We start from the raw sequence: 15,403 nt of genomic DNA on the forward strand, positions 1-15,403 counted from the left end.
CTCTTTCATCTTTCCCGCCATTCCCACCGGACCAGCAAATTTTCACGCTCGTATCGCGAATTCGTCGCAGGGGAAACCCGTAACGAAAGCAACAAATTATAATATTTACTTTTGCCCGACTCGATTGTTCCTCCACGTAACGTTAAATTAAATTTCGCGCGACTGGGAGCAATTAAGAATTCTCTATCCGGGGAACGGTGCAGGCTTTGTACTTTCGGAGAACTCGATTTTAGAATTTAAATCCCCTTTCAAAAATTAACCCACCAAAGTAGACGTTCTCTCGTCGGGATAACCACAGGGAGTTTATTAAAATTTTACTTTCTAGATTTACTGTGTAATTATTCGTATCGATCCATGGACGAATCGTGTAATTTTCGTTTGGTGGTCGAACGTAATTTCGGTCGCGGAGGGTGAATTTTGAAACTATAGCGTCGTTACCCAACCCCGGATAGTTTCAATCTTGGCCACCCTTGCCGGAGAAGCTCGACATTGAGCGGACGCAACTCTCCAGCGTGGTGACCTCCCTGGAAAATTCATGGAGGTCCGAAACGTTCTTGAAACGCCCCGGCCATGTGGACACGCGAGATACGAGTTAACGTCACTCTTTCCCATGTCTTCGTGATCCTTCTTTACGGAAGACATTCCCGGGAAATGTTCCGAGCACGAATAGTCCTTTGTTTCCGAGCAGAACGCGAAAGGAACGTACGATAATACGTATTATATTTCACTGACTTCTCCTCCAATTGATACTCTTCCTTTTTCCTTCGTTCGGGAGGCCATTCTTTGAACGTCACCCTCTCAAATTACGGACCTTCCACGCTCGTACGACAGTCTCTCAAACGTACATTTAAAACGTAGAACTTATTCCGTAAATTGGACACGAAAGAATCGTTCGCCTTTTCGAGTCGTCCATTAAATAATTACTTTGCTAATACATTTTTTTGCAACTTGATTCCAGTTGATTTAATTAATCTTACCCACATATGGGTGACGCGATTATTTAATTAAGAAGCTAACGAAAATATATCTAGACAGTGCTCTCGAGGCTGTGTGACCATTTTCCAATCGTCTAAAGGCAAAGTTTCGTACATCGTGAACAATTTGAGGGGTTTTTTACGGCAGTAAACGCGTCAACAAAATGGCTACCTGCAACTGTCCGTGATCGGGACTCAGTCGGTCCCAGTCGCGTCGTTCCTCGGCCAGCAAACGTTGCTCCTGCACCTTCTGGTTGAACTCCAGACGATGGTCCCTGGTGTTGTCGTGCGCCAGGTCGTGTCGCGAACCCGACACGCTGTTGGTCCCATTGGCAGTGTTGCGGTTGTACAGGGAGCCAAGCTTCACCATGTTGTCCACTAGGTTCACCAACGGTTTGCCCTTCTCGTACTGGGAACGGTCGAAATCTCCGGCTTATTTCGAAGTTTCTTAATTAACCGCGCGCTCGAAAAACTCCCCAGGACCCGTGGTCGAAACTTCGACGGAATAATTAAATCCTGCGAAACGACCAAGTTTCCCCGGCTGCGGAATTTATTTTAGAACTCGGGGCGCGTTTACCGTTCGCGACGGACTCTGTCGATCCTTCCGGCCCGAAAAGTCGCCGGAAATTTAATTCGTCGCGCGATCCTTTCGCGGGGCACGCGAAAATTGTCGCACGGCGATTTCTACCGTTGGCCTTTTCAGGTAGAAAAGTAGCGGCGCCGCGTTTGGAAGTCGATCTACGATCCTGTTCCCTGCGATCTCGTCGATCGTTTCCACTGTCGCGTAAAATGGATCGCAGGTGCTTTCACCCGTTCGCCGAGGAAACCGCGAGGAACGCTACGTGAAAGTGACCGTACCTGCTTTTCTAGATCCATCAGGTGCTTCTTCAGTTCCTCCAGTTTCTGAAGATTCTCCAGACGCCGCGGCGTGTCGAGCTCTGCCAATCTAGCCTGCGGGTCACAAAAGTGATCGACGCTTTAAAACTCGTACGTGTCCACGATCCGCTCGATCGAGCCTGTGTCTCGATCCGTTGCACGTGATCGCGTGCACTTGCGGTCCGGTTTCGCGCGTTAGATCGTTTAATGAAAATTCAACGGACGCGCGGAACGCGCTCGACGAGAGCCAGCGCGCATTGTACGCGTGCTGCTTTTTCTCCTCGTACCCGACTCTCTCGCCACTTGTCCTTGATGCTCGCTTTAAATTATAGCAAACGAACCGTGGCTGAACGCGCGACGAATTGTCGCGAAATTTTTGCCAGAACGACTCTAGAAACTGAAAGTTACGTTACATCGTGTTGGTCCGTACCACAGACGAGGTATACGAGCAGACCTTACACCCAATGTACTTTTTCTGCCAGTGAAATACATTCACTATTGTAGGAGTTATGGTCGTATGAAAATTGGACCACTTTTATGGGGTTTTTCTCAGTTTACGGGGTTAAGGAATAAATTTTCGAACATTCTTAGAATTTCTACATATTCCTCAATAAAATACGCGTTGTTTGCTTGTTGAAACATTAAAATCCTCCAATCCGTTCAGAAGTTATGAGGTTTTAGAGATTAGCATGGAATTTCAGGGTACCATTTCTGGCCTCACAAGGAATTTTTTTCTCGAAAGTGCGTAGGATTTTGGGGGTATGTGTATCGACAAAAAGTGATAGTAATTAGCCCCTCTGGCCAAAAATATTTTTTTTAGAACGATTTGAAATTTTTTGAATAGTTTCTCAATTGACCACCATCCATCAGAGGATGCTAAAGTCACCTTCGAATTTTCAGGTCAGATTGGTAGTCAGATTGGTGTAAGGTCAATTCGTATACTTCGTCTGTGTCCGTATTTAATTTTCCATGAACAAAACGAGTCTGGGGTCGGCGTCGACCCTGAATCTGTAATGTCTGCAAAAATTAGGGGGACACTAAGCATATCAAACTAAGTAGTAGTAGTGAAATCAGGGAACATAGAGTCGAAACAAAATTCGTTAATCGTTCAAGGACATCGAGGGTCCATCCCCACCTCTTATGTCTCCGGATCGAGAGTCCTGTTCGCTTGATCAACGGTGGGGGAAGTGACCTTGAGCGACCAATTGATTTTGTTTCGATTATAGGTGCAAACACGATCAGCATTCTCACAGAGTGACACAGAAATTTATTGCGAAACAAACGAAAGAATGGACGGGAGGATCACCTCTCCCTGTAACTGCAACGTTCAATTAATCGGGTGCACGGACTCCGAAAGCATGCAAACTAATTTACAAATTTAATCCTCGTTTGAGATTGTTGAACGTTATTGGACAATTACGAGATCGCGAAGCGTTTAAAATGCTCTTTAAGCGAGGCGGAGAGGGTGGTTCACCGTCCTTGGAACGCGTCCCACGAGCAAAGTCGATTACTTTCGACTCCGTCATAAATGTTGGAATAAAACATTAGGAGACATCAATGGAAAGACGATTCGATGGAGAATCTGTGAATAATCGCGAATTAACTTTCACTCGACGGGGTCGCGTAATATCGACGACACCGTGTAATCAAATTCATTAGACGGCAGTCTGAAAACTTGGTTTTCCTTTTTGACGCCGATCCCTTCGAATTTAACCGCCATTTTCGTCGTGCAGCTTCGATTGGAAAAATAAAACGACACGAATGGATCGCCATCTTTGAATGAAGAAAAGTATGAAGAGAAAACCTGCGACGACGGTTTTTATACCGTCGAAAAAATAAGAGAAAAATTGAGAAATGAATGGGATATATTTCGAAGGGGATCGATATGAATTTGAAAGATGTTAAGTAGTCCTAAGAAATCTCCTTAATTAGGGTGTCCCGGGCTGTACAGAGTGATCAAAGCCAACTGAACGAGCCCACCGGAAATGGATTAGTTGAAAAGTCCACAGGGAGGATAAGAAATCCCCTTTTCAGATTTCTTTTTCCCCAGAAACCGACATCGAGGACGGGGTGCATCAATTCGCCCGGCAAGTGGCGGAATTTCATTCGCCAAACCTTTGACCTCCCTTCAGGCATCGACTACTCGCATTAAAGGCAGACTAAAGGCGAGGGCCTGGACGTCTAGACGAGGGAATAAAGCGAGACCAGAATTCCTCTTCGTCGAGGAAAGTTACTATTCTAATGACGTTCGCTCGAAACGTGTCCTTCAAACCGGTTCTTCGCAACGAACTACGGTATTTCTTCGACGTCCATCGGGATCATTTATCAACGTCCTCGTAAAAAACATCCGACTCCGTTAACCCATGGAGTTTCGTACAAAAATTTTACGACCTTCGTACTATTCCGAATCATCGGGCTCTGTTCAGCGAGAAACGTCGTCGAGTGCTAATTTGTTTATATAAGCGTAATAGACTTGGAATTTTACAAAAATATATACTTTCAGCGGGAAACGAATTACATTACCGATACGATATTTTATAGCCATTTTATAGTTATTAGTTTCTCTATTTTTCTGCTCGACTCCGTATCTCCGGGTTCTATTGATCGTTCAGAGCTCCTAGAGGTCTCATTCTTCTTGTTACGTAATATAGTTTAAGGAATGCCCGATATATTACACAAAGACATTTTTACACGATTTTTCCTATTTTTGGTCGAACCTGGAACGCTGTGTCACATTTATGGCGAACAGTTTTGCAAGGTTTGTTGAAAAGTTTCGGAGATACGGGCAGAGAAATTGAAAAACTGTGCCTAAGTATCTCTTTTGTTAAGATCAGGGTTAGAATCTTTGCTTTCAAGGCGAATATGATCTCTAAAATGGTTGATTCGTAGTAGAAAAGGCTACCAATGATTCTAATATCGTATTGTACGGTCTAGTTTGTCTGGTAGTTGAAGTTTCACTTGAAAGCGACGCTGCTCGAGAACGTAGCCCGATGCTTGTCACGCCTACGAGCGATCGATCACCGGGAGACAACGACACCAGCGACGTTCGCGCAGGGTCCAGCGTCCCCGATGGCGCCTAAATCCTTTTTCTGAAAACGTCGTCGGACCTGTGCCTCGATTTCCATGTGACAGGTCTCCATAGCTTTGTAGATGGTGGCGTTTTGCCGGCGTAGCTGGATCAACAGGAGCACCAGCTCCTCGTGGGTCCTGCCGAGGAGTTCCCCAGCGGAGACGCGTACCAATCCGTGGGCGCCTGGCGGCGTCAGCTTGTAGCCGGCTTCCGGTCGCTGGGAACCGACGACGACGTTACTCTGTCGAGGCATGCAATGGTTTCGTTAGCGTTTCCGGTCGTGCACGCGGACGCAGGACGTCTGAAAGAGCTCGACGCGACTCGCTGTCGGCCATTCACGTCGCGATCGGCGAATTATTATTTCGTTTGGCGAACAATTCGGTGTGTGAACTCCGCAACTCCTTTCCGGAAGCAGCTTTACTCGGGGGAGGGTCGATCGGTACTCTGAAAACGCTACGTTTCGGCTGGGGTGTGCACGTAAAATCATGCTATCGAATAATCGATGGTCATTGATTAATGAATGAGTAATCGTAGTGGATGTTAACGTGACTATCGTTTTGAACGTTTTTAGTTTCGACGGAAGTAAACGGAAAGGTAAACGAAAGATTGAAACGCGAACGAAAGTCGATTTTGCGATCTGTGATGTCGACTTTTAACACCGAATTATTTCACCACGTTCGTACCGCAAATTATACGTCGATGCATGAGACCAGAGCCGTCGAAATACTCGGGAAAATAAATTTGCAAATGTTTCTAAATTACATACGTTGGTACTATCTCTTCGGTTCTATCGTGTCTCGGGCACCGAGTATTTCGTCAGCCCCGAGATAAGGTCGTTAACAGTGACTGGCATGGAGAAGATGAAACGAACGGAAGAAATGTGCGGATAAATGAAGAGTTTGGGTACGAGTTGGATGTTGTTTCGTCGATCGTGTATGCTGGATGCGTAGTAAAATCAATATCTTGTAAACATTACTCGATATGCAAAGTAAATGCTGCGCAAATATTAATGAAACAAAGAATAACAGCAGCGTACCTATGCCGCGACGCGACGAAACGATTCGACGCGTGTTTGTTCGCTCGAATATGCAGAGAACATATATGTATATACGTGGAAAAAAAAAGAAATCTACATACGTATCCTCTACGAAGGTATGGGGGGTAAAAAAAGCTGCCTTCTAAAACGTGACAGTCGTATGCATGAATATGCGCTACATGAATATTTACGAACTACGGGATACAATGCTGATATGCGACCAAAAGTTCCGAGGGACCCCGTAGTTCATATTTTTTCTCTTCGAGCCGCCATTATAAAGTGTAGCGTTTAATCCAGAGATTCTCAATGGGGGGACCATATATTGCTCCCCCCCTCGTGGGCCACGCTTGGAAGGTTCTTGGGGGCCAGAGACGGGCAAAAGTTTTATCCAGATAAAAAGATAAACTGTTTCTATTATGGCATTAAGTATTAACTATCTGATGATCGAATAAAATTTTCACCAGCTCTGGAATTCATGATGTAGAACCGTGGGAAGACATTAACACTGTATGCATATAAATAAAACTATACCATTTCGAGTGAACGTTAAGATTCTAATCCTAATTGCTAGGATGTTGAATACAATTGCGAGAAGCGAACCTCTTCTGACACAAGAAAGTGAAAATCTTTTGATGCAGACGTTTTCTAGGCCGTGCAAGCAACGATCGGTACAATGTACTGACGATCGACTGGAAAATGACCTATAATAATAATCTTTGCCTAACGACGTTAGAAATCGGAACTATTGTCGATCTCTTTTAACATACTCGGTGACTGGTCGAGATTTAAGCTCTGATCGAAAGTCTAATAGAGTTTTTTAATTTTTCCAACGACCAGTTTCTCCTTTCGTGACGAGATTTAGACGGTGAATCGTCTCGAAAGTTCGTCTTATCGTTTCTGATCCTTCCTGTGCGTGAAAGGTCTCGTGCAAGAAAATTCCATGCTATTATTTCATGCAACATTTATCAAAGTAAGTTTCCCTCTTGACATCCCTGACGCAAGAGGTCTTGCAAAACCATGCGACAACATTGGTCCCCGACACAGAGGTTTTCACATACGAGTATTCGTGTGTACGCTGTACTTGACATTAATAAGCATTCACCCATAATGATATGACTCTGGAGTGACCTAGAAGTCCCGAATTAAAAATGAAAGGTCACCGACGTTTCGTAATAATACGTGTAATGGAGACGCAACATGGCCACCGTGGTTCGCGGATCTCGCGCCATTGGACTTTCTCCCGCGGAGGAAAGTTCGAGGAAAACATTTATCGCGACGACACGAAACACAGGACGCCAAGTATACTAAATACCGTCGATTTTAATCAACTCTCGTCCCAGACAATTATAATTCGACTTCGATAAGCGATTGAATCCGCATAGTTAAGCGGACAAATCTAATGAAAAGGCACCGTGTCAAATTCCGTCGATTTTACGAGAACAAACGAGCACTTCTTCGAAGACCCCAAATAGATTTTGACATAACGTCCCCGTAAAATTGCCTCGAGTAATTTTGTAGAATTCTCGCATTTTGCAACGGAGGGTGAACGGTGGCACGAAATTGGAGGAAAAGTCGAGCGCGGATTCCGCAGCATCCCCCGATCGATCCGCAAAGAAAACACTCAGGACACTGGCGTCTCGACGAACCACGGAACAAGCAATCCTCGTACCTGTTTCACGACGTTCCTGGCGCAGGTTCCATCAACCGGCGAGTGGATCCCAATCTACCGAACGAGGATCGAAGATCGTCAGCCTTAGGGACGAGAGATCGTAGATGAGAGGCTCATATCGATACGCGTATCCTGACCGACGGAGCTAGCACAATGGAGAGCACTATAAGGCGTCACGAAGGTGGAAGACTTTGGAAGACTGGCGTGATGCCCGGCCTGATCGGCTCGCCTGTTCAACCGACTCCTACAGTATACCCGGCATGCACCGTGGTTCCTTGCTCGGCTTGTCGAGCCATCGTTTTGTATGTTTTGCCTGAGATCTGGCTGGCTTCGCCTCGACCGCACGAGCCTCTATGTTCCTTGCTTAAAGCGGCCTTTGTAACTGAGATCCGATTATAATGTTCCGCTCCTCTCGTCGCGGTTCAACAATTTTACCAGTTTCCAAATCTTGGCCATTGCAGAAACGAAAAACATGAAAAGACTTTATGTTATCGACAATTATCGGACTGTGGTACGACAAGAGGGTGAACAGAGTGCAGAAAAATTAGGGGTCTAGGAATCTTGAGAGTCTCTTTGGCTGGAGGGGTTAGATCGATGGTCGTAGCAAGAGTGGAGTAAAATTATTACGTGCCCACTCTCGTTTCACTTATCCTCGGGGTTAATTGTGTCTAGTTTTACCCGGGTCTCCTTCGCTCGCTTTTCATCTTACATAGCGTCGTTTCACATTTTTCCAAGAAGTCTTAACTCTCGCCAACGACGTCCCCTTAAGCCCCGTCCGTGTCTCTGTATGTACACCGGGAGTCGCTTCGAAGCGACCGAGATTTTCGATTCTTTCCGAACAGTAAAGCTCCTCGACTTTCAAACCTTTGAGACTATCTAGATTAAGACCTTCGAGAGTTTCAAGAGCTTTAAGGTTTCCCCAGGACTCTGGAGGCTTTTAACGGTTCGAAGAATCGTCTCCTCGAGCGTCCATGCGAAACGAACCTATTTCTCGTAACGAGTAATTTTATCTCGACGCTTCATCTTTACGCGACAATGTTGTTTGTGGTGTTCGATTACGTTAAATGGCTCTGTTCTCGGATTTATTAACGCTCTGTAAGAATTTAAAAATTTTCTTTGATGTTCCGAGACTCTCGAAAATCTCGAGAAGGCTGCATCGAGCCTGGAAGTCTCGAGTTGGATTCAAGCGTTGCTCGCTAGGCATCCGGAACAAAGAAACTCCATGAGTACGTAACCAAAGGGTTATAAACGCTTGTCCCAACATACTTTTCAAGGCAGCATTCCATTGTGCAGGAGGCTTAAGGTCCGTCTGCAGTTCCCTGGCACGGTGCCCTTGCTGACCATTGCTGACCGTATGCAGGATCGAACCTGGCCCTCGGTTTTCTTAATCCTCTTCCCCTCTCAACCCTCCTGGCCAGTTCTCTCGTCGTTCTGCCCTCTCCCTCCCAACCTTCTTCTTCTTCTTTCGTCGTGATCCTCCTTTTGGACCGTTCTCCGCACACGTTGTAGGTAACGGCAGCGGGAGGACGACACTTGTGTCGTTACTTTCTCGCCGAACCACGTCGCCGGATAAAGAGGACTCCAGCTAGGTTTCCAGTCCGGTTCGACTCGAATAGCTATCATTGACTAATTCTCCAGAACCGCAGGACGCGATTACGGAACTCCAACAAACTTTGGAGCGTCCACGTTCGATCGGGATCGCATCAAACGGGGGATACTTCCGTCTAGAATTTCGAGAAAACCGATTTCCATGTTTTTCAACCGTGCAAAACGAATTGTGCTTCGATCATCGGTAGCTCCAGGTCATCATTACAATTTTAAAGACGAGACCTCTTCTCGTCAGCGAGTCCAGAGAATCGTCTATTTGTTATTCGTTTACTAACTCCGAGAAACGTCAAAATAGCAGCCAACGAAATCGAGCAAAGTATCGTTTATTCGAGCAGTTCCATTACGTTTATATCCTCGCGGACTTTCCCCGATTGGATTTCCTTTCAGCCGTTCGATTTCAACGTAAACGATCCACTTGGGCCGTCGCGATTCGAGCTTCATCGATAATCCGCGCTATACGATCGAAAGGTAATTTCGAAGGTAATTTCAGTGATTATACTCTGCGAGATCCTGGCTGAAACTCCGGGTATCCGTTCGCCTAGGATCCCCCGGTCCTTTGAAATCCTCTAATAATAATAATCGTGTAAATTCGACGCAAGGTAACGGGAACTCGTTGCAGGAACGAGAACCGTGTTCTCCGTCGCTTGCTCGAGTTCGACGTAACGCGCTCGTAAAGCGTCGTTCTATATTTGCGGAAAGCGAACCTTCAGAATTGTGCAAACTTCTCCCGCAGGAGAGAAGCTCGTTCCCGTTTGTCGAGACTTCGAAATAACCTTTTGTACATTCGTAGAAAGAACCGTAGACCGGCCATTCTGCCGGAAAGTTTACACCTTAGAATTTTACGAAAGTTTCGTTCCGCATTTACGTAACACCCTTTCTTCCTCTCCCCCGCAGTCGCTTTGACGCAGGGCTCCCTTTTTCTCTCTCCGTTTCTTTCCGCTTTTTAGCTGCTCGCGCGACGTTAATCTTACGGACAAAGCAGAACGAGTTAACTCAACTTTCGCGGCAAATATAATCGCGCCACAATTACGTTCGAGCTTCGAACGCCTGCCACCGCGTATGTAAAAATTATTTCTCGACGCGATACATTTAAACGATAATCAAAATGGAGGATACGGTCGTAACTCTAAACCAGCGTGCAACGTTAAGTGGCTTCCAGTTTAGATAAGACTCGCGTCAAGCTCGATTCCATCGTGGCTGCTAAATAGTTGCATCGCGTTAGCCGAATCGGTGAAAATTCGAACGCGAAGCGGGGAAACTCGCGATCGTCTTGGAACGAAATTACGCCCGGCGGCTGCAGCCAGACAAACAGTATTAAATGGAACCGACGAAATGTCTAACTCCGCCCCGGCTGTTAGCGCGTACGTGTAGAAAGACACGTGTGCTGCATCCCTCTTATGCTAATGAATTTCAGCGACAACCAGCCTTGCCGCCCTCTACCACCCCCGGCGCTAATGAAAATACCCGGATACGCCGCTTCAAACGGACAGGGTTGAATCGAGTGCCCGCTACTCGAGGTCCGCCATCGGCTGAAAGCATCGTACCAATACCTGGAATTCCCCCGTGAAACGAGAAACGCTATTCGTGACTTTGAATAGCTTTCAGAGGTTCCGTCGGCCGTGGCTCTTGTTCCCTGCCATAATGGACAAAGTCCTCCGATCCTCCAGTTACGCGGATTCATTAGACACGCGTTCGCGCCTACGATCACCCCATTATGTATACGGTTGCTCCAGAAATCGATCGAGGACCTCGTTGCGCTCTTCATTCTTATTTTTTCGTTACCATTTTACGGTGGATCGTTACAATTAGCAGAAATTAGCTCGAGTAATACTCTTTTCCTCGAGATCTCTCGTCCCCTCCGTGCTTTCGACTCGCGCCATGCTGTACCTACGTATTGCTACGCAAAAGCCTTGCGACGCGATCGATCGCGACCTGTTGATCGCTAGAACGCCACTCTGGCCTCCCACCGAGCTCCGACGACTCGCGACTCTACTTTTCTCAAAGTCACGATACCGAGAAGTCGGAAAATTTGCAACTTATCGAGTTTCTTTCGCGGCCGGGACGCTGTTGCGAAACACTAGGAGCGATCGAACGCAGAAAAGGCGAACGACGCGAAACGGGACAGCGGAACGAGCGAACTCGTACTCGTTCGACGACGTTTACCGTCTTGGGCTGGACCCAGGCATTCCGTTTCGCGCAATTATAGTGGAACTCGAGACACAGCAGCCGAAGAATTTTATTACGGAGAATTTGCAAAAGCAAAGTCTATACTCACGCAACGATTTATCTTCTTTTCCAACTTCTATCTTCGTTAATTGATTCTTCGGATAAAATTGCTTCGTATTGGCTACGCGAAAACAATTTAATTCGCGATCCTGGCTATATCTTGGCCCCCTCTGCAATAATTTCGTTCGCCCCGAGGGTCGCGCGACGTTTTAATTAATTGGACTAATGGAATTTACATGCTAGGACGATAATGCGGACTACTGCATACACACACACACACACACGCACGCACGCACGCTTGTCGAACAGAACTCGAACAAAACTGTAAATACGTGTGAACGTGCTTGGTCGTCGCGTGACACTAAAATTGTGTACGTGTACCGTGTGATAAATAAAGAAACACAGAGTGGGATTAGGTATAGGGGTTTCGTGTGAGGGGGGGCAGGGATCGTGTGAGAAAAAAAAGCGGCTAAATCAGCTGAAGCCGAGTGGTTACGTTAGGTTCCTTTCTCTTTTCCATGCTTCGCCATGCCAATCAACTCGAAGTCGTTTTCTCGTTGCGCCAAGTTGTCTTTCACTCACCCTCTTATGCAGCAACTCGTTGCACTCCCATGCACGGTGATTTTGCCTCGCGGCCGCCATGCCCCCGCCGCGGTCCACCTCTCTGCCGATCGGGCTGACCATTTTCCTCTCGACTGGAAAAACGAACGCTCTCTGTACTCGATTACCGTGAAATTTCCCGCTGAAATACGCGACGATAGCCTTTCAATTTCAAGGCGAATTTTAAAGCGTCGCGTTTCCGGAAAATTGCCCAGCAACCTCTTATTTTTTCGCGCTACGAATTCAAACCGAATCCGCCATCTTGGTTCGGAGCGCGCTACCCTGGCGGTCGTGTGATGTATCAGTTTCTGTAAATTCGAATGGTGGGTTTTTTGAATACAGGGTTGGTAGATTTAATTAATAACGCTGCAATTGCTACCCCCTGACGATTTGTAACAATAAATATGTGAATGTAGCGTCGGTTGTACAGTTTTTAAACGTTGTCTCTGGAAAGATAAGCGAAAAAGTCTGCGCGATATCGATAGAGCGTGGTCGGGTCGACTTTCCCTTTAATCGCCACCGAGAATGGAGCAAGTTCTATACTCCCGCGGATAGAAATGCAGAAAGGCAGCACTTAATAAACCCCTGCGCTGCCCGGGACAAGAATGGAGCAAATATTGGCTCGATATCGCTTAACCGTCGCTCGAATTCGAGCGTCTGGCTACTCCCGTTAATGTTTGTTCAATAACGAATACCCCAGACGCCACCGCGATATTAAACTAAGTGTAACCTGTATAATATGCCCATAGAATGATCCGAGATTGTGCCAACAATTCCCATCCCTTATCCTCGTTCGAATATAGATTTTCTCCCGTTTCTTAACGCTAGATTTCTATACACACGACGATAAATCGTTGAAAAGCAACGCTTTAGCACGGAAGAAGGGGCGATTAGCTTTCGAGCGAATGCACGGACGATCGAATATTTTCGAAAGGGTCTCGAAGAGGCGTCGAACGAAGTTAGGTTCGTTGGCGTGGCGAATACACGCGGGATTTCTATTATTCCTCGACGCCGCTTTATGCTCCGACGCGGGCCATTCCTGCTTCCCCGTGGATATTTGAATAATTAACCCCGACGGTACGGCAAACTTCCACGCCCGAAACCGGGTCCTTTTCAGCCCAGCTTGCCGGGATTCAAGTTTCATCCGTGCACTCCGTCGCCCGATCTCTGATATTAATTCTTCGGGATCCGCGATTCATTCACGGAATTAACCATTTCCACCGCCCTGGGGCCCCTGATTGGTTTCGTTTCGCGTCGAGTTTTGCAACGCTTCAGAATACAATCGCACGCAGAAACTATTCTCGTTTCGATCATTTTTCCACGTTTAATTTGTCTCAGTCTATGCAGAAATTGTAAATGGGACGCAACAATGTCTGTTCGCAGGGAAAAACGGCTGGGCGATTACGCTGGGAAACTTCGAGGGTAAGTACAGGGTAGTTCGACCTAAATTCTAACCCATACGGAGTCGTAAAATTCTTCTCTGGAGAGGAAGTTGTGGGAGGCGTTGCTCGTAAATTTATATGCTACCTCGCTGTTGCTTTTGCAGCGCGAACGCGTACGTAAAAAGCTAATGGAAATTAAATTTGGAAACTTCTTCGTTGGGAAGTAATAATTTGCGCGGGAACAGAGCCATTTCTCGATCGGTTCGATGATAGGATTAGAGGGTGAAACCAACCCTTGAGAGAAGTTTAAGTACAATCTGTATCTTGTATCTGGTAATTTCATCCCTTAAAATCGTATCACGTCGACGAGAAGTGGTTTCGTAATGTGGGTGGAAGGCATACTTGGACTGTGAACTCGAATGTCGTTGTCGCTGGGGCTGGACACTCGATGGTCGTTCAAAGAAACAACCCTTAAGGCTGCTGCAGGACTGATCAGTCGTTGAGTGGAATGGCCGCTCGGAGACGTCAGCCTCGGGTCTTTTCCTTCGTTGTTGTTCAGCCTGCAATTTTAATGCCGAATCAACGATTCGTCGAATCGAGAGTTACACAGATGGGTTTTAGAATTTCATCGAACGAACGTTCTAAATTTCATCCCCCAGCGAATATCGCTTTCGAAGATTCAAGGTAAACAGTGAAATAGCAGAAGGATCTCTATAAAAATAATTCTTCTATTTTCGATTAAAAGAGAGGTCCAATAATACTCCACCGGAAATGCAACTCTAATTAGAGTCTTGGTAAAATTTTTTCGGATCTCTAATTTTGTACGAGAGTGCAATTTTCAAGTCCACGACGGTGTTGTAATTAACGTTGAAAAATCGTGTCTACCCGCGTCAGAGGGCTGAAAATACTCTCGCTGGGAAGGGGGGAGGGGCACATAATTTTTGTTTAATTAACGCTTCCCTCGGACAAACGAATCAAACGGTGCTCGACGGAGAGCCGCTGGCGTCGTTCGGAGGTTCACGCTAGCGAAACACCCGGGAAAAATGTGTCACCCGGGGGATTGCGACGTCGACGCTCGAACTTGTCGATCCTTAAACGATTTTCGCGCCGCGTTCGTGAGAGTTTTTAAAAAAACTTTACGAGCCCGCGCGTGCTTTCCAGCTCGAACTTTCGCCGTACAATGTCTGCAATTTATTCGCGATCTCGGTTACGCCAAAATTGGACTTCTTAGCGATACACCATGCGGTCCAAATACTTCCCAAATCATTCTAGACGAGTGTAATATCGTTTGCATATCCACGACTATTAACCCCTTAACGTTCATGCCCGAGACTGCTTTGAAAAACGATATTCGTTTAATCTAATGGTTTAAGGGATGATAATATTCGTTTTCTTTCAAATTATACGTTGGATAGAACATCGTAAGTAACAAAAACTGATCATTCCTAACCCGAAAAATACGAGCGTTAAAAGGAGAATACGAGAGATTGAGATCGAGGTTTAAAGATGGCTGACGATGTTGGTACTCACATGGCTGAGCCAGTCCCGATGTCGCCGCTGCTGGCAGCCCGCAGTATCTGCGAATTGACGTTCACGTCGTTCTCCGACTGTCTGACCGACTGAGGGGTGGACTGGTGGAGCGGCAAGGGTTGTCTGTGCATGGCGTTGGCCCTCGGCAGCGGGAGGGTGGACACCGCCGTGGCCGGTGGTTGCGTTTGTGTTCTTTGAGCCAGCTGCGACGTGCTGACAGCCCTCGGCGGCAGCGGGTCCCTTCCTATCACCGACCCAGACCCGGAAGCTGCGAACAAAATAGTTTTCCCAGCGATAAAAACTCCCTGCCACCTTCGCTTAAATATTTAGCTCGAGTATGCGCCGAGGATTTCACTCGTTCAAAGGTTTAGGGTCATCGGTGATACGCCGGGAGAGACACTCTCGCGCGACACTTTTCATTTCCGGGGGGCG

The 15,403-nt window shown here is 46.6% G+C and overlaps 1 protein-coding gene across 9 annotated transcripts in view; it reads right to left on the bottom strand.

Annotated features, from left to right (window-relative positions):
- Window positions 1–15,403, bottom strand: part of LOC143344276 (uncharacterized) — a 174,024-nt gene that overhangs the window by 9,285 nt on the left and 149,336 nt on the right. For 8 of the 9 annotated variants that reach the window (XR_013080091.1, XR_013080094.1, XM_076770177.1 and 5 more), the window contains exons 12-17: window positions 14,972–15,239; window positions 13,844–14,001; window positions 12,042–12,154; window positions 4,958–5,161; window positions 1,833–1,925; window positions 1,147–1,383 (exon numbers count right to left, since the gene is read on the bottom strand). Coding sequence is in view for 7 of the 9 variants with exons in the window: in XM_076770177.1 (XP_076626292.1) it covers window positions 1,147–1,383; window positions 1,833–1,925; window positions 4,958–5,161; window positions 12,042–12,154; window positions 13,844–14,001; window positions 14,972–15,239 (1,073 nt within the window). In the remaining 2 variants the exon portion in view is untranslated. The remainder of the gene's footprint in view (window positions 1–1,146; window positions 1,384–1,832; window positions 1,926–4,957; window positions 5,162–12,041; window positions 12,155–13,843; window positions 14,002–14,971; window positions 15,240–15,403) is intronic. The other variant, XM_076770199.1, reaches the window with a different exon arrangement.

This window comes from Colletes latitarsis, chromosome 1 (genome assembly GCF_051014445.1).
Source record: "Colletes latitarsis isolate SP2378_abdomen chromosome 1, iyColLati1, whole genome shotgun sequence".
In the NCBI taxonomy this organism is placed as follows: Eukaryota; Metazoa; Arthropoda; class Insecta; order Hymenoptera; family Colletidae; genus Colletes; species Colletes latitarsis.